Genomic DNA, 22,303 nt, shown 5'->3' on the forward strand with positions numbered 1-22,303 from the left:
GCCTGCTGGTTTGTTACAGAATCGCTTGAGATAGTCATGACCCAAGCGGAAGCAAAGCCCCAGGAATATAGGGATCTGCTGTAAAGCGAATCTTGCCTTTTCCATACTTGAATTCGGGTACCTTTTTCAAGGCTTCTAAAGCGCGGTTCGGCGGGGTGGAGTTCGATGGGGGGAGGTCGCGACCCCCTTTCCCCAGATCCCCTTGCGCAGGCCCCGGTCGCCCTCTGCCGACGTAGGGCGGAAGCGCGTGGAGAATGAACGTTTCCAAGCCTGAGAGCCGGCCAAGAACCTCGTTGGCCTGTAGAGGGCGCCTGCCTGTGTGCAAAGTAATCCACTCAGCCGTCCCTTCCTTAAGCACTTCCTGTCTGATCTCTATGGTCCATCCGGTAACGCCAAGAGAAGCTCCTGGTGATATCAATTTACCGTAAACAAAAGCGAAGTGCGCCGACCCGGAAGAGGAAGCTGGAGCGGGGCGGGAGTAACTCGGAAGACCGGCAGTGAGGGGCCCGGCGGGTACAGTAGCTCCGAAGGCTGGCAGTGAGGGGCCCGGGGCAAATCGTAGCCATGGCGGTGGTCGTGGCCACGGCGGCAGCCGTACCCGGAACAGAGCTGGGCCCCGCGGAAGAACTAGCCAAACTCGAGTATCTGTCTTTAGTGTCGAAGGTTTGCACTGAGCTGGACAATCACTTGGGGATCAACGACAAGGATCTGGGTGAGTCCGCGGAGGTCTCTGCGCCATCTGGGTTTGGGCTTGAGGGAAGGGGAAGGAGAAAGGGGATTGATGGACCGAGTGTGTGGGTCCGTGTGAGTCTGTCTCTTTGTCAGAGACTTGGCCCAGGCAATCTGCGGCAGTGGCCTCCTCTTGAGAGCCCTCCGGGCTGAGCTGTTAGAAACCATTTCCCAGAGCTGTCGGTGAAACCTGGAGCGGCCGTCTCTTTGTGTTTTTTTCAGCCACAGACAATTAAACAGCGTTAACAACAGCAACGTAGAGCCACATGATGATGGTGTTCATGGCAGACACTTATTGGGTTCTCATTACATGCCAGATATTATGCTCAGTGTTTTACTTACATTATCTTATTTGGTTTTCATACCACTTTGTGAGATAGTATCTGTTTATAGTTTGAGAAAACAAGGTTCCAAGTAATTAAGTAACACCCCTCAAGATCACATATCAAATGTGAGCGAGCCTGGCCTGGAATCCAGGTCTTTTGTAGTCTGTGGCTTTAACTGTGCTCTTAACCATTCATGCTTATACTATCTCTCAAGCACCAATGTCTAGTGTCTGTCAAACATTAGACGTCTTGGGACAAACTGTATACAGGGAGAACCCAAACTGAGAAAATGGAAAAGACTGGGGTCCTACAGCTTAAGGCCACAGGCAGGTGGAGTCCTTATGAAAGCAGAGGGATGGATGGGGTCGAGAGCATGAGTGGAGGGATTTTTTGACAGGTACAGGGACGCTTCATCCATTTTAACAGGAAGGAGGACAGAATATGGTTGTAGATGCAGATGGATTTAGGGACTGGTGGTAGGGAGATGAGGGAGAGAGTTCTAATGTGACTGTTCTGTTTTCTAAATGAAGATGAAGTCCTCAATTGGAGGGATGGAAGGGAAGGGACACATGCATGACAAAGAGGGGTCAGGGAAGTTAGATGTGTGATCTTGGGTAAGATGTAATTTCTGTGAAGCTGTGTTTCCCATCTGTGAAATAGGTATGATACCGTGTTCTTCACAGGGTTAGTATATAGCACCTGTATATTTTAGTTCACGTTTCTCTTGCCTCCCATCAAGATGTACCTATCCTGTGTCATTTTTCCTCGGTCTTCTCTTTTAGATAATAGTGAGGTGATATTCTCGTCGATTTGCCATCTCTCTGGGTAATATGTTCCTTCATTCAGCAAACCTTTGTTGAGCTAGGGGCTTAGGACTACAGTAGAGAACAAGGTAGATTCTCTCAGTCAGTGCGCTTACATTGTTTCTCTCTCTCTGTCTTTTGAACTACAGTGTACTAATAATGCCTTAGCCTCTTTTAGAGGAAACAAAAAGTTATTGAGACCAAAACTGCCTCGCCCCCACCTTCGAGGGCCACTTGCAAGTCCAAGTTGTCAGGTGCAATAGATCTGAGGTTCCACCGACCCCTCCTTGGGTTTGATTAATTTACTAGAGTGGCTCACAGAACTCAGAGAAACATTTTACTAACTGGTTTATTATATTTTTTTATTTATTTATGGCTGCGTTGGGTCTTTTGTTGCTGTGCGTGGGCTTTCTCTAGTTGTGGTGAGTGGGGGCTACTCTTGGTTGTGGTGCGCGGGCTTCTCACTGCGGTGGCTTCTCTTGTTGTAGAGCATGGGCTCTAGACGCGTGGGCTTCAGTAGTTGTGGCACAAGGGCTCAGTAGTTGTGGCTCGCAGGCTTCAGAGCACAGGCTCAGTAGTTGTGGCTCATGGGTTTAGTTGCTCCACAGCATGTGGGATCTTCCCGGGCCAGGGATCGAACCCGTGTCCCCTGCATTGGCAGGCAGATTCCTATCCACTGCACCACCAGGGAAGTCCCTAACTGGTTTGTTATAAAAAGATATAACTCAGAAACAGCTAAACAGAAGGTATGTGGCAAGGAGAGAGGCGCTTCCATGCTCTCTGAGTGCCCCACTCTCCCCGAATCTCCATGTGTTCACCATCCTGGAAGCTGTCCAAACCCTGTCCTTTTGGGTGTTTATAGAGGCCTCACCGTATAGGCACATTTGATTAAATCATTGGCCATTGATGACTGAACTCAATCTCCAGCCCCTCTCCACTCCCTAGAGATCAGGTTGGGGCTGAAAGTTCCAGCCCTCTAATCTCCTGATTGGTTTCCCTGGCAACTAGCCCTCATCCTAGTTACCTAGGGGCTTTCCTAAGGTTATCTCAGGGACATAAAAAAAAGATAACTTACTCTCTGCACTTAGGAAAGTCCAAGGGTTTTAGTAGCTCCATGCCAGGAATGGAGACCAAATATGTATTTCTTCTTATAAACCACAGTATCACACTGTTAAACACAGAATTACAAAAACAGTAACATTAAAAATACTAATATTGGAAAAGTGTGATAAACAATATTGTTTTGATGAAACTAAATTGCCAGAGTTGGTTTTAATAACAAAAAGGTATATATTTACTTCTTTTGTGTTTTATTTGTTGACTTGATTCTTTTGATTTTGACCTTGATGTATTATCATTTAAATCAGTCTCATTGTTTTTCCTGTTTTCAACAATGAGCTTGTTTTTAATTACTGATCCAGTTTTTGATACTTCAGTTAATTTAATGATGTCCTCATATAATTCTGAAAATTAAAAACAAAATCCTCATTAATGACGGCTGCAGCATGAATATGCTGCTGGCTGCTTTAGGCTTGGCTCTTTTGAGCATTGTATGACTAGCACCATGTGACTTAGTTCTCCCTCCACATTTCTCTAAAGAATTTGGGCTCTGAAGTCAGATTTCTGGATTCCAGTCCTGGCTCCACCAATTATTATTGGGTAAGTCACTGTCTCGAACCCTCAGCCTCCTTATCTGTAAAACAGGGGCAATAATGGTACCTACCTATGCGGGTCGTTGTGAGAACCATGGGGATAACCCATGTGAAACACTTAGCGTAGTGCCTGGCATGTAGTAGATGTTTGAAAAGTCTTAACCACGGATGTTGTTATTAACTTGTTACTTAAAAAAAGCTGATGGCATCTGGCTTTCACTTAATGTCATAAAAAAGGTAAAGGCAAATTTCAGCATGGAAATGGTGTGGTGTTACTAGTTTATAAGTTAGCTATCCAGATCTTCCATGTTATTATTATTTTTGAAGGATTAACATCCAAATGAAGGGAATTTGCTGGCGGTCCAGTGGTTAGGACTCCATGCTTTCACTGCGGAGGATACGGGTTCAATCCCTGGTCGGGGAACTAAGATCCCGTAAGCGGAGTGGTGCGGCAAAAAAAAAAAAAAAGAAAGAAATCCAAATGAAATCATTAAAATTTTCATGTGGAACTTACAGTGTGAGGCTTATTATTTCAGCCTATCATAATGCACTTTTCTCCTGAAAGTCTCGTAATTAATAAATAGTTCTAGGGCTTTCCTGGTGGTGCAGTCCCCGATGCAGGGGACACGGGTTTGTGCCCCGGTCCGGGAAGATCCCACATGCCGCGGAGCAGCTGGGCTCGTGAGCCATGGCCGCTGAGCCTGCGCGTCCGGAGCCTGTGCTCCGCAACGGGAGAGGCCACAACAGTGAGACGCCTGCGTACCGCCAAAAAAATAAATAGTTCTAATATTAGAAATTTCAAAACGAGGCCGGTTTGTAGAGAAAAATCAGGGGGAGAGGGGCAAGTGAGTCTTTCACCGACTCTGATGTTGTACCATCCAGCAGCTGCCTGGCCCTCATATATAGATCAGGTGTGTCCTTTCAGAAATTGTAGAAAGCATCCTATTTGTGCGTGTGTCCATGTGTGTGTGCATGTACACATGCACATGGGCTCATGCTCTTGGACGTGGTTGCCTCTAGAATCTATATGGTGGAGTACATATCTAGCAGTTTCATGAAGAGAGTACAGTGATCTGGGACAAGGAGGTCTTCCTCCCTTAAATACACTCAAGGGCCTGATGAGCCATTTCTTGTTTTTACTTATGAAAATTAACTAGACTATACATGGCTAATCTTGGTAGTCTAAATTCTTTCTTTACCCTTACTGAATGGTGGTCGTCGGTTTTTATGACTGTTGGATAACCCAACTGGTTTTATTTATTTGTTTATTTATTTATTTTTTGCGGTACGTGGGCCTCCCACCGCTGTGGCCTCTCCCGCAATGGAGCACAGGCTCCGGACACGCAGGCCCAGTGGCTGTGGCCCACAGGCCCAGCCACTCCGCAGCACGCGGGATCCTCCCGGACCGGGGCACGAACCCACGTCCCCTGCATCGGCAGGCGGACCCCCAACCACTGCGCCACCAGGGAAGCCCTGGTTTTATTTTTAACATACTTGAAACTGATTTCTTGCTCAAGTCTCCATTCTTCTTGTTGTAATCCCTTTTCTCATTTGCAGCTGAATTTGTGATCAGTCTTGCTGAGAAAAATACCACCTTTGATACTTTTAAGGCTTCACTGGTCAAAAATGGTGCAGAATTCACGGTATGTGTATGTAGAGAACCCTGTTTTGTTTCAATGTCACTGTTGGATTTAAATTTTGATAGTACATGCCAATCAAGTAAGCCATTAAGTGTGATGTTTTCATGCCACTAAGCAGTGGTAATGTAACCGAATTACCTGTGACACCTTTCTAGGAAAATGGGGCAGGATTTCCATTATTAAGTCCTTATGGGTGTTTACATTCTTGTTCTGTGAATCAGGAAGTGAAAAGCAAGAGTCTAGGTTTGAGAGGTAGTTCTAAACCATGGGAAATAAAATGGTTGATGGGAACTAAATTACTTCCCCCCAAAGAGTCCTAAATAATAGCTTTCTCTGAGGCTATGTTACTAGGTTCGTGCCATATTAGGTTGACGCTGTATGCTTCATTTGTCCCAGTTAGCTAAATTCAGGTGCATAACTACCCTTTTCTAAAGGACACCCCTTTTCTTTTTTTTTTTCACCCCTTTTCTTAGTGTTTTCAAGCACTGATCCAGGAGCTGACAATTTTTGTTGTTTCTTTTCAAAGGATTCTCTTATTAGTAACTTGCTGCGTCTCATACAAACCATGCGGCCTCCAGCGAAGCCTTCCACAAACAAAGGTGAGCAGAGCTCCTAGCCAAGCTTCATCTCCAGAATAGTTTAGATTGTAAGCGTCCTGTAAATTGCATTTATTTCCCTTGGAGCAGCTGCTGAGCAAGTAAATGTTCTAGTAAAATTTTCAAGTGACTTAAGACAAAATTAAAATGATAAGACATAACCAATCAAATGAGTGCTGAATCATACTCCCCGCTGCCGCGCCAGGATAGGTTGTTAAGGGTTTTGTAATCAGTGTTGTTTTTTTTTTTTTTGAAAATTGAATTACGTTTATAGTAATGTATGTGAGTAATATGTAGAAAAATGTTCTGTTTTTAGTTTGATGCAAATCTAATGTTGAAGTTCTTTTGTTAACCACTAAGAGCATTAAATATATCTTTTTTTTTTTTTAACCCCTTCATGCGCTTTAATGAAACAAGATCCAGTTGTTAAACCCAAAACTGAAAAAGAAAAGCTGAAGGAACTCTTTCCAGTCCTTTGCCAACCAGACAACCCTTCAGTTCGGGTACTGTTATCATGAGAGCATGAGGATGAGGGTGTCTGCTGTAACTGCATTTTCCCCCCTCCTCACCCCTTTTCTTTGTCTCATTAGTTATTAATTTTAAGTTTGTCTACACTGTAACATACTTTTCAAAGTGAAAGTGGTCACTCCCTGAGCACATACTGTTGTATAGAATAGTGTTAAAGGGTTCAGAGAACCATATTTTAGGGAAATGGGATTGGGAAAGCAGTGATTGGGGATCTGGAACAAGTATGAAACAACTTAAGGTTCTGGAACAGATGCCTGATGTGCGAAATTAGATTTTGACATCTAATTTTAGATGTCATTTAATTTTTCTAATTTTAGAAAAAAATTTTGACATCTGTTTTCTGTTTATAATCCTCATTTCATGCTTTCACGGGAGGAGTGATATCTAATTGCCTTCCATAGGCTTGTATTAAGGACAAGGGGGATTTGCCAAGTGTAGAAATGATTTCCAGGAACCTTTGCTCATACCTTCTTCCTCTCTCTCAAATTGTGTTGGAAATCTCTGTCCTCTCTGCTTCTTTACATAAGTGGTCAGAAATGTAGGGGGTGTTAGATTTGTAGAGGTACCTGAAGTACAGATTCTTGAGTGACTTTTCTTGTCCCCTCTTCTCCTAACTTGGCTGCCTCTGCCCCTGTAGACCATGCTGGATGAGGATGATGTGAAAGTCGCTGTGGATGTCCTGAAAGAACTGGAGGCCTTGATGCCCAGCGCAGCAGGCCAGGAGAAGCACAGAGATGCTGAGCACCGGTTTGTCCCTAGCGTCTTGTCCTTTGGAAGTTTAGGATATGGTGATAGTTGAATTCTGGACCAGCCAAGCAAAATTTTGGGCAAGTTTACAGAATCTAGACTGGCCACGTACCATACTGTTGCATCTATTTTCATTGCTCCCTGTCGAGAATGTTTATGCAGCACATGCTGAGGTGTTCAGAAGATAGAAATCCAGGTTGAAAGAGGATGAATATGTTTGTGGCCTCCTTTATTGGCCTGCAGGGATGTCATAGTTATTGAAACTCTGTTTCAATTCAGCATTTAGTGAGTACCTGCCATGTACATGGCACTGTGCTGGGTGCTTGGGAAGGCAAAGATGGAATTGGGCTGGTTTCTTTTTCAGACAGGTATTTGTTGATTTGTTAGGGACAAGACAAAGAAGAAGAAGCGGAGCCGAGAGCGAGACCGCGAGCGAGACCGAGACCGCAATAGAGACCATAAGCGGAGACACCGGTCCCGCTCTCGATCACGTTCCAGGACCCGGGAGAGGAATAAGGGGAAGTCTAGATATCGGTCCAGGAGCAGAAGTCAGAGTCCCCCCAGAGACCGGAAAGACCGAGACAAGTATGGGGAGAGGAATCTGGACAGATGGCGGGATAAGCACGTGGACCGCCCTCCCCCAGAAGAGCCCGCCATCGGGGACGTTTACAACGGCAAAGTTACCAGCATCATGCAGTTTGGATGCTTTGTGCAGCTGGAGGGACTAAGGTAATGGCTGGTACTCTTCTTTCACACCACTGAAGGACAGAATTTCTTTTATCACGGGATTTTCACATTCTAAAAAATTACTGTATCAGATTGTTAGAAGTTGACTTTTTATTTGAAATGTCATAGAGCCATTTATTCCTTCCTCTGCCTACGGGAGATCTGCCCTTTTGCTGGTTGAGACAGATGAGAATTTGTTGCCCCCTGGCCCCCAACTTTTTCTCTGGGAGGGTGGTAATCCTATTTTATTGTTTGGCCACCTTCTTGGAACTTTCCTCTTGAGTTTAAGACCATTTCCCTTTGTTCATTTCCAACAAGGGTGGAAATCGGTTGGGGAAAAAGTATTTTAGGCATGTTCCAGACGTGTGTGACTCTCCCTTAGGAAGCGGTGGGAAGGCCTGGTGCACATCTCTGAGCTCCGCCGGGAAGGCCGTGTGGCCAATGTGGCTGATGTGGTGAGCAAAGGCCAGAGGGTCAAGGTCAAAGTGCTGTCCTTCACTGGGACCAAGACCAGCTTGAGCATGAAGGTAGGTGAGATATCCAGCCGGTTTCCACAACTGATGGCCAGGGAAACATAAGAGGACGGCAGGTAGGCTATGTCCCTTGTTTTTGTGCCTTAGGATGTGGATCAAGAGACTGGAGAAGATCTAAACCCAAATCGACGACGGAATCTTGTTGGGGAGACCAACGAGGAGACCTCTATGAGGAATCCGGATAGACCCACCCACCTCTCCCTTGTCAGTGCCCCTGAAGTAGAGGACGACTCGCTGGAGCGCAAGCGCCTTACCCGCATTTCTGACCCGGAGAAGTGGGAGATCAAGCAGGTTGGGGCCATTTGCTCTTACGGCCACGTAGTCATTCAGCAGGTAGCATGGTGTTTAGGAGTGCGGGCCCTGGAGCATGATGGCTTGGGTGACTTTAGGCCACTTGCTAGCTTGTGATCCTGAGCCAGGTTACACTACCTTTTTGTGCCTCCACGCCCCCATCTGTAAAACAGGGCCAGTGGTGACATTGTGGGGATTAAACGAGTTAGTAGAAGTGAAGCTCTTAGGTTAGTGCCTTCCTGTGTTATGTGTTATATAAATGTTCATTCTTGTTTTCATCATTAGTCAGTAAACATAAAAACGCTGTTGGCCAGGCCACTGTGCAAATGCTAGGGCTATGAGGACCTATCATGGTTCCTTCCCTTGAGGATCTCTCCTCCAGGGGAGGAGATAGATTGAAACAAATAACTGGGAAGACTTACATATTACATAATAAGGGGTGTGCAGAATGCTGTGGAGTCAAGGGAGGGAGCAGATAACACCCTGGGGATGAGACCGTTGAGCTGTGCTTTTGGGGGCATGTTGTCGTGCCCCCCTAGGGATGGGATATACGGTGTTCAAGGCCCTGCAGTCCTGGATCAGCAGAGGAAAAAACCTTGGTTTCCTACATGAAATCTCTGTATTAACTCTCCTACCAAAGAAGAGTTTTGATCTAGCAGGTGACAAATGCTTCCTTTTATCCTTTGGCTAGATGATTGCTGCCAATGTCCTTTCCAAAGAGGAGTTTCCAGACTTTGATGAAGAGACTGGCATTCTCCCTAAAGTGGATGATGAAGAAGGTAACCAGCCACTTAGATGGAGCAGGATGATGGGTTGGGAGGACAGTTGGCAAGTTGAGCCGTGGATAGGGTTTATTTGTAGTTTAACCCAGTGCTTAAACTCATTTGTTCCTTGGGTCTCACCACTCATCTCTCAAAGGAAAAGGGTCTCCTTACGATGGGAGCAAAAAGCTTCATTTTTCTGATAAATATGTATATATTACACTTGTTGCTTATAATCAGTTTTTAGGATATAAAAAGTCATAATTGTATTTTGTGGAGTGAATTTGATCTCACATTTTTTGTAATTGTTCTGTAAACCCTGGATCCGCCTAGATTACCTCTGAGTTGCCCTGGAATAATTTTTGACTTAGCCCATAGGCAATTTTTTAAAATGGTGAAATAAATTCCTTAATAAAGTGTATATAGTTCATATAACAATAACTGAACATCTGTGTATATAGTTATATAGTTTATATAACAATAACAAATGATCATCTGTGTACCTACCACCCAGTTAAGTAGAACTTTACCTACCAATACCTTTGAAACCCATACATGCCACTCTCTGATTAGATCTTCCTCCTTCCTCCTTTGGGCAACCACCATTCTAAATTTTGCGTTAATTATATCCTATTTTCCTTTAGCGTTTTACTATCTACTGTATATCTATCCCTAAACATTGTATTGTTCAGTTTGTCTGTTTTTGAACTTTTTTTTTTTTTTGAGTCACCATCATTCTTTCCATATTTATCTATGTTGATTTTTTTAAATTAATTTATTTATTTTTGGCTGTGTTGGGTCTTTGTTGCTGCGCGCGGGCTTTCTCTAGTTGTGGCAAGTGGGGGCTACTCTTCGTTGCAGTGTGCAGGCTTCTCATTGCGGTGGCTTCTCTTGTTGGGGAGCATGGGCTCTAGGCGCGTGGGCTTCAGTAGTTGTGGCATGCGGGCTCAGTAGTTGTGACTCACGGGTTCTAGAGCGCAGGCTCAGTAGTTGTGGCACACAGGCTTAGTTGCTCCGTGGCATGTGGGATCTTCCTGGACCAGGGCTTGAACCTGTGTCCCCTGCATTGGCTGGTGGATTCTTAACCACTGTGCCACCAGGGAAGTCCCTCTATGTTGATTTTTATAGTTATTTTTCACTCGTTTTCATTGCTGTCGACTTTTTCTGTATATAAATTTAGCATTATTTACTCATTTTACTTTTTGATGGGCATATAGGCTGTCTTCTCGGTTTTTTTGTTTACCTTTATGAATAGTTCTATTATGAAGTTCTTGTGTTTGTCTCTTAATTCACATATGCAAGACCGTCTCTTTTTCCTAAACATGTAGGAGGAGAATTTCTGGGTGGTAGGAAATGTGTGTATTCAACTTTACCAGGGAGTCCACATTGTTTTCTAAAGTTTTTGTACCAATTTACACTTCTACCACAAGTGTAAGTGAGTTTCTGTTGCTCCACATCCCTGTCAGCATTTGGTATTGTCCATTTGTCCAACTAAAATTTTTTTCCCTAATCTATTGTGGGTTAGGAGTTATTCCATATGAAGTTGGATGGCAAATGCCTTAGTGCCATTTAGAGTGTCAGACAGCGTTTTTCCACAGGCTTAACTTCTTTTGAAGAAAGCTCTGATCAGTTCTTGGGCTGGGGCACAAATGCCCTAGAAATGGCTGGTGGAGGGGGAAACAGACACCTGCATTACAGTTTTGACCTTGGGAGCTATCTTTGATAAAGATTGCTGATGCTTGTGGAAATGTATTGTTTTGGTGAAAACGATCAGTCATTTCTCTCTTTTTCTTTGGCTAATTCTTCTTTTGGGGGACTTTTAGATGAGGACCTTGAGATTGAACTGGTTGAGGAAGAGCCTCCATTCCTGAGAGGGCACACCAAGCAAAGCATGGACATGAGCCCTATCAAAATTGTTAAGGTGAGAAACACTGAGACTCTAACCTGGATGTGTCAAGTGAACTTCTTTTCCTAAAGCGGCAATTCAGTTTTTCAGAGCAGGTTACTAGATCTGAGTAAGCAGAATTCAGGCTACGGGAGGTAGTAGTGACTGTTGGTCGGGGTCCAGAATATTTTTGTTTTAGAGGAAGATTGACTTGGCTTTGTTGTTTTTGCCTTTTAAATTCTTATACTCTCATTTTAGTGTGTTTTGGGAGGAAGCAGAGGTAAATATGAGTGCTGGATCTACCATCACTGCCTTTGCCCAGGCTTTAGGGCTTGAGTCATTACCTTGCAGATTCAAGGGCAATTTTGAAGGGTTCACTTGAGCAATTGGGCCCCCCAGTAGAAAGCTTGTGATGTGCAGTGTGAGGAGAAGAATTCACTGAATAATTATGATAAAATATTAGGTTTGGAAAAGGGTATCTTAAAGATCTCCCAGCCCAGCTGATGCTTGTAATCCGCCCATGTATCCTCCTTCAGTGTTCCTCCCACGTGGTCTTCTCATGTCTGCTTGACAATGTTGGTGAATTCACCAGCCCTTGAGGAGACCCATTCCATCCCCAGATGGATCTGATCAATAGTTCTTCTTTAGGTAGACCTGAATATGTTTTATTGAGGCATCTCATTGGTCTCAATTTTAGTTCTCAGGACCATACAGAATAATTCTTATCTGTTTCTTACATGTCCATTCTCTTGGGGTTCCCATCTTCAAGCCCCAAATCCCTAATTTCTTCAGTGATTTATCATTGTCCTTGTTCATTTTCTCTGAATATAGTACAGTTTATCCATTTCTTTCATGCAGTCTGGTGTGTTAATATGAACTTTCTTCTGGGTGGGCCTCTTTTTAGATTTGAGTGGCTTAACATCTGAATTTTATTTCCTGGATATTTAATGCATGCTGAGATCCCATTCTGGTGTTGCTTTGTCCTCTGTTGCACTAGAACCCGGATGGTTCCCTCTCCCAAGCAGCAATGATGCAGAGTGCCCTCGCCAAAGAAAGGCGGGAACTCAAGCAGGCCCAGCGGGAAGCAGAGATGGATTCTATTCCCATGGGACTCAACAAACATTGGGTTGATCCTCTGCCTGATGGTAGGACTCTGGGAGGGGACTGTGGACTTTCCAAAAAAAAAAAAAAAAATCTGAACTTTCACATACACAGGGAGAAGGCACTGCCAGTACATAACTAAAGATTTAGCCTTGGCTTTGGTGATTTAGTTTTTCCCTTCAGTTAGAGCACGTTTTTGGTTTGTTTTGTTTTTTAAATGTTTTCGTAACCGTGGTCAAATCATTAGACTGGCTGTTTTCTTCTGAGTAACTTAAAAATTTTTATTCCAAAGATAATACAGCTTTGAAACTTCTCTTTTCATATAAATCTTTGTGTAGTAAATATTAACTGACTGCTGGATACAGTCATAACAAATACTTACTGTTGTGTTAGGTGCCTGGGTATACAACTGTGAAGGAAGCAGACATGATCCCTGCTCTCTGAGGCTCACATTTTAGTGGGGAAAATGGATATTAACCAAATACTACCAAATTACTGACCAAATCACGATGAGTGCTACATAGATAAGAAGTACAGGTAGTATAGTTGGCTATGGTGGGTCATTTCCCTGGGAAGGTGGAGACCCGAAGGATAAATAGGACTTAGTCTGTCAAAGGGGCTGGCATGGGGATTGGGGAGTATGTTCCAGGCTGAGGAATAGCCTGTGCTGAGGCTGTGATGTGGGAAAGAAGACCTGTGTAGCTGGAATAGAGAGAATGATGGGCAGAGAGGTGGGGGGTGAGTTGTGGCTGCCAGGAATTTGGAGATGGCATTAGGAGTTAGGGCTCAGTCCTAAAGTTCACGGGGAAATGGTGCAAAGTTCTACGCAGGGAAGTGGCAAGATCAGAGTTGCATTTCCAAAGGATTATTGAGGGCGCCCTACAAAATGGATTGGGTGGGGCAAGAGTAGACACATGCGGTGAATTAGGAGGCTTTTATAATAGTTCAGAGGAGAGAGATGGTGGCTTCAAGACAGAGATAGCAGAGAGGAGGGATGTACTGGAGAAATGTGATTTGTTGAGTGTGGGGGGAGAGGGCAGTGAGGTAGCATGAGGATGATACTAAGTCGCCTGTTTTCCTTTGCAGCGGAAGGCAGGCAGATTGCTGCCAACATGAGGGGTATTGGGATGATGCCCAATGACATTCCCGAGTGGAAGAAGCATGCCTTTGGGGGCAACAAAGCTTCTTATGGAAAAAAGACCCAGATGTCAATCATTGAACAGAGAGAGAGCCTGCCCATCTACAAACTGAAGGAGCAGCTGGTCCAGGTGAGAAGCCCTTTATGATGTGTTAGTGGGGAAGTCAGGGTGTTTTCTAAAAAGAGGATGACATGTTTTAATTGAAATTAGCACATTTGAAGTGGCTTTTCCGAAGGTGATAGGAAAAAAACATTTCCAAGTACTTAAAAAATATGTATATATTAGTCTACACATTTTTTTTTTCCTATGAGGAAATAAATCTGTTTGAACTAGGGATCCTTAGAGCAAGTGGACAGAGTATTGTGTTGCACAGACAAATAGCTCTGGACAGTAAGAATAATGGGGATGCTTGACTTGACATTGAGGCAAATCTTTGCTTCAGATACTTATTTCCATTTTCTGGAGATCTGATTTAAGACCACTAAACCTTCCTGAGGCAACTGAGCTTACTAGTTTCCAGGGAATCCTTTCAATGACATCTTATACATATACAATGAAGTACAAATATATATGAAAACAGATATTATATGTTTTATATGAGCTGTATGTGTTTCTAAATGACAGCATATTATATGTACTGCTCTGTATTTAGCTTTTTCCCCTTAGTGATATAGCTCAGCATTGTTCCCTTTTTTTTTAAGGTGCTTTGTTATGTGGATGTGCTCTGGCTTATTTAACTAGTCCTGTGTTAATAGACATGTATAGGTTGATGGATGTCCTTTGCTGTTATAAACAGTGTAGAAATCAGGTGACTTTAGGGGGTAAAGTGACTTTATAGATTTGGGAATGGCAGTAGAAAGGAACATTGTATTTAACTTTTTTATTTACTACTGAATTCTTTAACCATGTTTGTGTAACACTTAAAAAAATACATGTACGTATATAAAATATTAGGTCTATCTGGATAGGTATGCTTTTAGCATCATCTTTGTGTTTTTATGAACTTAAGGAAACCAATAAATTAAAAAAATTTTGAGTCAGTTAAAAAGAGAATTCTCATAAAGTTTTAAGTTTTTAATTTGTCATACATGCGATTAAAATAAGAAAGAGCATTGCTCATAGAAAATCACTGTTAGCATTTGTTTCTATGCATCATTAAAAATAATTTAAGCTCTGATTGTCATCTTCCGTGTGTATACTACTGTTTCCCCTCCTTCTCCTTTAGTGTTAGAGCATAATCACTTGCTTTACTCCAGAGTAATGTGCGGCAGGTTTTAATGACCGTGTTTATGTTTGGCTGTCTTCAGGCTGTCCATGACAATCAGATTCTGATTGTCATCGGAGAGACAGGGTCTGGGAAGACAACGCAGATCACCCAGTACCTGGCAGAGGCGGGCTACACTTCCAGGGGCAAGATTGGGTGTACCCAGCCCAGAAGAGTTGCGGCCATGTCAGTGGCCAAAAGAGTGTCAGAGGAGTTTGGTTGTTGCTTAGGCCAAGAGGTAAGTGGTTGGCGAAGCTGTTCTGAAAATGCCTGAAGAAAGTGTAAAGGCCCAGATCTCTGTCTCTAAAATGGGAGCAATTCTACCTTTTTTCAGGTTTCTCCTGAGAGAGAGGGTTCTCATGGTCGTCACTGATCTGTTCAGGATCAAGTCCAAGGCAGATTTTACTTTGAGGAAATCATTGTACATCTTGGTCAAATTCTGTCTGTTAAGATTATGGGTAATTGCCTGGGCTAAAATCTTGCCTGGAGATTGCAAAAAGGAGAGGTTTGTGTCTTAAGGTTTTCAGCTTCTGTTCTGCTTTAGGTGGGCTACACCATTCGATTTGAGGACTGCACCAGCCCCGAAACAGTTATCAAGTACATGACGGATGGGATGTTGCTCCGAGAGTGCCTGATTGACCCCGACCTCACTCAGTATGCAATCATCATGTTGGACGAGGCACATGAGAGAACAATTCACACTGATGTGCTCTTTGGATTGTTGAAAAAGGTAACTAGGTGCTCTTTGGTGACCCTTATTCTACCTGTTGGGAACTGAATTCTGGGAATTGGATTTGAGTACCTGTGCCTCTTTGGGCAGTCCTTTTTCATCAGCTACATTGCATTTCCCTTTAGACGGTTCAGAAACGGCAGGACATGAAGCTGATTGTCACCTCAGCCACCTTGGATGCGGTGAAGTTTTCTCAGTACTTCTATGAGGCTCCCATCTTCACCATCCCAGGTCGAACATACCCAGTAGAAATATTGTATACAAAGGAACCTGAAACCGATTATCTGGATGCCAGCTTGATCACTGTCATGCAGATCCATTTAACAGAGCCACCAGGTAGGGGGAAAGAGCATTTTTTCCTCTTAGACCAAGTCCTAATGTAGGTATTTTTGCTCATCTTTTAAAAAATGCCTTTTAGGGACTTCCCTGGCAGTCCAGTGGTTAGGACTCCACGCTTCCACTGCCGGGGGCCCGGGTTCAATCCTTAGCTGGGGAACTCAGATCCTGGAAGCCTTGTGATACGGCCAAAACAAACCAAAAAACCGAAAAAACCATCTGTAGTTTAGACGTTTAAAAAAATGCCTTTTAAATATTGGTCTGTCTGTAAGTCTCAGGCTTGCCTGTTTGAAATGGTGGTGATGAAAATATAAATAATGGTGTGTAGGGTTTAAATGCATCTATTTAAATATAGACACAAATTTTAAAAAATTTAAAAAACCAAAAACAAACAAATGAATAAACATGGATAGATGAAAACCTCTTGATTTGTTAGAGGTCAGAATATGAGTGTGTTTTCCATCGTTTGGAGTTTGGTGAATGTCACTGTGGCCTTTGTATAGGGCACACACACAGAAAGTCAATGCTTCTGTTCCCCTCTTAGGTGATATCCTGGTCTTCCTGACTGGTCAGGAAGAGATCGATACTGCTTGTGAGATCCTGTATGAAAGAATGAAATCCCTGGGGCCCGATGTTCCAGAGCTGATTATCCTTCCAGTGTACTCTGCTCTTCCCAGTGAGATGCAGACCCGAATCTTCGACCCAGCTCCACCTGGCAGCAGAAAGGTAACACAGGCTCTTGTGCTCTGAGACCACGTGCTGCATACAGCTGGCCCTAACGGGGATTGCTTAAGGTGTATGTGAGTCTTGTTTATTATGTCTTAGAAAGTGGTCCAACCAGTTTGTTAAGGAATGGGGGTCTTGTATGTGATCCTGCTCTTCTTCCTCTCTTTTCCTTCATTCGACAGATATTTTTTTGAGCATCTACCAGGCTTTGGGGTAGACACCAGGGCTGCAGTCTGAGGACAGGCTTCTATCTGCTGTGGGACATCCACCGGTAGACAGGCCTTTAACATATAGTGTGAACGTGCTGCTGGTGTGCTGGATGCCCAGTGGGGGAGCACCCAACCCAGTGTTCTTACAGGAAGTGAGGATCTAAGCTAGTCCTGAAGAACACGTGGATGTTCATCTAGACGAGAAGGGCAGGAGAACATGCATTCTGAGTAGACAGAACAGGCTGTGATAGCCGAGGGGTGAGAGAGTGTGGCCATTTCAGGGAGCTGTGTAGTTCCAGCAGCTGGAATTGACTGTGAGTGTGTGTATTGAGGCAGTGGGAAAGGGGACAGATGGATTTTAAAATAATCGTTTCACTGAGGTATAATTTACATACCATACAATTGTCCCTTTAAAGCATACAATTCAGTACACTTTAGTATGGTCACAGAATTTTTTTAGTATATTCACAGAATTATGCAGCCATTAATTACCATTATTAATCATTAAACAATCACCATTTATCACTACTGTTAATTTTTAGAACAATTTCATCACCTCTCAAAGAAACCCTGCACGCTTTAGCAATCATCCCCCATCCACCCCTCTGCTCAGCTCCTGGGAACCACTAATCCACTTTCTGTCTCTGGATTCGCCTATTCTGGACATTTCATCATTTCATATAAATGGAATCACATAATATGTGGTCCTTGCTTAGAACAGAGTGTACCACATTTTGTTTATTCATTCATCAGTTGATGGACATTTGGATTGTTTCCACATTTTAGCTATTATGAATAATGCTGGTATGAACATTTGTTTACAAGTTTTTGTGTGGACATGTGTTTTCATTTCTCTTGAGTATATACCTACGAATGGAAGACAGATGGATTTTCTTTTTTAATTGAAATGTAGTTCATGTACAACATTATGTTTCAGGGGCACTACAAAGTGATTTGACATTTGCATATATTATGAAATGACCACCACAATGAATCTAGTAACCATCTGGAAGATAGAAGGATTTGAATAACATTAAAGAGTTAGAACGGTGAAGACATAGTGGATGCCTGGAGGTTTAGGGAAGGGCAGAGGGGAGAAGTCAGGAATGACTACCAGTTTCTGGCTTGGGCAGCTGGATGGAAGATGGTGCTGAGGAGGGAAACGAGGAGGAGCAGGTTTGGTGGGAAGACAGTGATTCCTCCTCTGTTCTGTTCCTGGTGATGACACTTCTCTCCGGGAGGGCTTCTGCAGCTCTCTGGCAGGTAGAAGCGTTTCAGGGCCGGTAAGATGCTGGCATGGGGTGAGATGTTTTGGTGCCTCCTAACAATGATTTTTCTGAGCATTTGTGTTTTATTATCTGAACCTCTGGGTGGAAGAACAGTGGCAGTGCCAAGCTGAGACCAATAATCTTCTAGATCACATATACTGCTGCATACACGCAAACTGTGCAATTCCTCTGCCGCCTTATAGTTCATTTCATGATCAGAAAAAAAATCTCCCTCTTGTTCCACATACACAAACAGCCCATTTTGTAGTCCAGATGTCCCCGTGGGGGAAGAAGAATCTCATTTTGCACTGGCACATGTGATGCCAGGAAATCTCTGCCTTCCCAGCGTGCTAGAAAATTAAAATTGTAGTAATCAACATTGGATCTAGAAAATGAGATATGTAACCATTTGCACCAAATGAAATTGGCTTTGATTGGCCACTGCTTTTTCCTACTCCACTTCTCTCAGGTACCACTCCCTCCCCAACCTAACCCTTAAGATGAAGGCACCTCCCCTTCTGCCCATTTGAGGCCAAACTGAGGTTAAGTGCTCTCTAATCATCTAGAGAGAGGGAGAGCCACACAATCCCTTTGGGAAGGTGTCTGAGTTCAGAAGTCTCCTCTCACACCTCTGGGCTGAGCCTGGGCAGCTCAATCCAGCTGTGTCCTTCTTGCGTGCAGGTCGTGATTGCCACCAACATTGCGGAGACGTCACTGACTATTGACGGCATTTACTATGTGGTGGACCCTGGATTCGTGAAGCAGAAAGTTTACAATTCTAAGACCGGGATCGACCAGCTCGTGGTAACTCCTATTTCTCAGGTATGGCAGCTTCTACTGGCAGCTTTTCTAAAAATCCTGGTTAGGGCTTTTCTGAAATTTTTTATGGTTTTGTATTTTGAATTTTATTGTTTTAAGATGCTGGCTGCTTTCTTGAGATAAGGGAGATTTTGTGTTGTTCGTTTTTAATCTCCAGAATTGTGTGTCAACATTAAAAAGCCCCATAAAACTGGAACTTAAAAAAAAAAAGATATTGAATCCTAGCACCCTAGATGATCTAATATAAGTGGTAAGAACATATATTTTAAAGTATTGCACTTAGCCACAGATATCTGAGATAGTAATAATTCATGAGATGATAATATGTTTCTTTGGTAATTATGGAATAATTTCCTACCTAAATTATATTTAAAAATGAATAGCCTGGGGCTTCCCTTTTGAAGGCAGTTTGGCCACAGTGTATCCGAAATGTAAAAGTTCATTTCTTTAACCTAACAGTTCTGCTTCTAGAAGTATATCTGAAAGTTAGAAATGATTGAACACATATCCAAAGGTAATGGAAAAGGATGTTCACTGAAGCATTGTTTATATTGGAGGGAACCTGGAAAAATTCTAAATGAGCTCCAAAAGGGAAGTAGTTTAATAAAATATGGTAAATTCATTCCATAGAATGTTATGTGACATTAACATGGTGGTGTGTATCTATATTTAATGGCATAAGCATATAACTCTGGTATATCGTTTGAAAAAAGTGAGCTACAAAATAGCATGAGTAGTATAATCCAATTTTTGTTTAAAAATGTGTGTGCTTGTGCACAGTGTATGTAAACGTGCCTGCAACTGAAAGCATGTTGGTGAAATGTTAGCAGGGTTATTTCTTGGTGGTGCTGCTGGTTACTGTGCTGATGGGTAAAGCACATTTTCTTCCCTGTACTTTTATATATTGTCTTTTTTTTAAAAATTTTTTTTATAGGGGTATAGTTGTTTTACAATGTTGTGTTAGTTTCTGCTGTACAGCAAAGTGAAGAAGAGTTCCCTGTGCTATACAGCAGGTTCTTATTAGTTATCTATTTTATATATATTATATGTATTGTCTTAATATTCTGTAAGAGGTATGTATTACTTTCATAATTTATAATACCATAAGGCTGTTTTCATTTTGAAACTTTAGTAATAATAGCTAAGACTTGCAGGGTACTTCCTAAGTGCCAGGCACTGTCCCAGCTACTTTCACATACATGAACTCATTATATTCTCAGTTGATCCTTTGTTGTAGATGTTATTATTATCCTCATTTCACAAATGAGACTGACAACCAGTGGGGTTATGTGACTTGCCTGTTACACAGCTGGTGGAGCCAGGATTTAAACCAGGGCAGCCTGGCCCCAGCATGTGTACTCTGTACAGTTCTTCTGGGGGTGATACGTGCAACTCGCAGTGATGGAGAAATTATTTATTATTATCTGCTCTCCCTGATTTGGAGAGACACCTGTAGAATGCTGTGGAATCTGCCACGGTGTGTGATTGCTGCCTGCCTTTGAGTGGGTAGTGACCTTTCATAATCCGTCCTTTGGTTTGGAGCTGGCAGAGGAATTTCTAAATCCTGATACTATTTATAAGACAGATGGTTTTGTCAGAAAACAGCCCTCTTCAGATTGCTATTCACTGTTTCCTAGCAACTAGGGCTGACATTTTTTTTTTTTAATTTCAAAAATTAGCGCCCTTCTCCCATAAGTTCAGAAATAATATTACATTATTTTGGAAGTTACCCATAGTCCTACTACCACCAATCACTGTCATCATTTTGATGTTTTTCTTGCCCATCTTTTTTCATGTTTGTTTCAGGTTGCAATTCTAGTAGTGTAGTAAGTATGCGGTTTTTAATTAAGTATTTAATTTTCCTGATTATTAAGGTGATATATGTTCATTGTTGGTTATTTGATAAAGAAAATGGAACTCATCTACAAGCCTACCATTAGAATTAGCCACAGTTAACATTTTAAGGTATTTTTTTCCTACGTTTTTACTTCTGGTAGTTTGTATATTTGCATTAAGATTAAAAAATAAATAAAATTAGTATTACATTGTTTGGCAACTTGCTTTTTCACCTCTGTGAGTGAACATTTCCTCCTGTCATTGAGCATCTCAAACCGAATTTTTAAAACAGCTGCAGACTCATTCACTGGTGTGATTAACATTATATTTTTTCAGTTCACTTACATTTGGTCATCACTGTGGAGGGTGGGTTTTGTCATTTTGTTTTATGCTTTCTCATTTATGATGTGCCACACTATTTTGTGTTTTTTTAAAATATTTTTATTTTATTTTATTTTTAATTTTTTGCCTGTGTTGGGTCTTCATTGCTGCACGTGGGCTTTCTCTACTTGCAGCGAGTGGGGGCTACTCTTCGTTGTGGTGCGCGTGCTTCTCATTGCGGTGGCTTCTCTTGTTGCAGAGCACAGGCTCTAGGCGCGTGGACTCAGTAGTTGTGGCGCTCGGGCTTAGTTGCTCCGCAGCATGTGGGATCTTCCCAGACCAGGGATCGAACCCATGTCCCCTGCATTGGCAGGTGGATTCTTAACCACTGTGCCACCAAGGAAGCCCCTGCCACACTATTTTGAAGGTATATTTCTGTGATCTTTACCATATTTCTTCTATTCACTTGCTTGTGTTTGGCCTCACTTGAACAAACTTTCCTGAAATGCTGAGTGTTGGAGAGGGGATGGTAAGAACGTTGGTAGGTAGTCTTGGAAATGACCCTAAAGGAAGTGAAGTAAACCCCATTTTAGGTTTTGCCTGTTGCTGAGTGCCCCTCTTTTAACAGATTGCCTGGGTAAAGCTGTTAAGCAATGTTTAACAGATATGTTATTTTTATATGCCCACTCCTCTAGGCTCAGGCAAAGCAACGCGCTGGCAGAGCTGGGAGAACAGGCCCAGGAAAGTGTTACAGGCTGTACACAGAACGTGCCTACCGAGATGAAATGCTGACCACCAACGTGCCGGAAATCCAGAGAACCAACTTAGCAAGCACGGTGCTCTCACTCAAGGTGGAAGCCACTGTCTTGTTAGAGTGCTTTGGTAGAACAGCCCAGTCCCATGGCCTTAGTAAATGAACCTCAGTTTTATGAACCTTGTTATACTTCAGTAACCTCATGGAACCAGTCCCTCTGAGTGGAATGCAAACGGCTGTGATAACAGCCTCTCTGCTGCGGGGCTGGGGCTAAATTGGCATGTGTGCTGTGACATTTTTTTCTTGCCATCGTAACCAGCAGGGTATTTGGTTATAAAAGGTTGTAGTTGGGAGCATTTTCAAACAGGATATTAGGAAAAATCGAATCAGTGCCAAACTGTGGACAAACTCACTTCCCTCAACCCTTTAACTTTCAGATCCAATTCTGTTCTTTTAGAACAGAAGCAAAACCCCCAGTCCAAAAAGGGGAACTGTTAGTACAGATTTCAGCCTGGCCCCCTGGGGACTTGGTTTTCACTCTGAATCATTGCTCTTCCTCTCTCAGTCCCCTGTGAGGACCTTC

General features: G+C 42.9%; 1 protein-coding gene across 2 annotated transcripts in view; it reads left to right on the top strand.

Annotated features, from left to right (window-relative positions):
- The first annotated feature begins 482 nt into the window (after window positions 1-482).
- Window positions 483-22,303, top strand: part of DHX8 (DEAH-box helicase 8) — a 27,866-nt gene continuing 6,045 nt past the window's right edge. Inside the window, exons 1-19 of one of the 2 annotated variants that reach the window (XM_029212526.1) lie at window positions 626-712; window positions 3,458-3,517; window positions 5,068-5,153; window positions 5,677-5,749; window positions 6,164-6,249; window positions 6,912-7,021; window positions 7,409-7,750; window positions 8,130-8,274; window positions 8,368-8,571; window positions 9,263-9,350; window positions 11,156-11,253; window positions 12,215-12,362; window positions 13,405-13,586; window positions 14,765-14,959; window positions 15,266-15,451; window positions 15,577-15,787; window positions 16,332-16,513; window positions 18,672-18,812; window positions 21,662-21,817. In XM_029212526.1, coding sequence (XP_029068359.1) covers window positions 5,716-5,749; window positions 6,164-6,249; window positions 6,912-7,021; window positions 7,409-7,750; window positions 8,130-8,274; window positions 8,368-8,571; window positions 9,263-9,350; window positions 11,156-11,253; window positions 12,215-12,362; window positions 13,405-13,586; window positions 14,765-14,959; window positions 15,266-15,451; window positions 15,577-15,787; window positions 16,332-16,513; window positions 18,672-18,812; window positions 21,662-21,817 — 2,508 coding nt within the window. In that variant the 5' untranslated portion in view covers window positions 626-712; window positions 3,458-3,517; window positions 5,068-5,153; window positions 5,677-5,715. Of the gene's footprint in view, window positions 713-3,457; window positions 3,518-5,067; window positions 5,154-5,676; window positions 5,750-6,163; window positions 6,250-6,911; window positions 7,022-7,408; window positions 7,751-8,129; window positions 8,275-8,367; window positions 8,572-9,262; window positions 9,351-11,155; window positions 11,254-12,214; window positions 12,363-13,404; window positions 13,587-14,764; window positions 14,960-15,265; window positions 15,452-15,576; window positions 15,788-16,331; window positions 16,514-18,671; window positions 18,813-21,661; window positions 21,818-22,303 lie in introns of both variants that reach the window. The other variant, XM_029212524.1, reaches the window with a different exon arrangement.

Source organism: Monodon monoceros, unplaced genomic scaffold, assembly GCF_005190385.1.
Source record: "Monodon monoceros isolate NGI ecotype Baffin Bay Population unplaced genomic scaffold, NGI_Narwhal_1 Super_Scaffold_9, whole genome shotgun sequence".
Classification (NCBI taxonomy): domain Eukaryota; kingdom Metazoa; phylum Chordata; class Mammalia; order Artiodactyla; family Monodontidae; genus Monodon; species Monodon monoceros.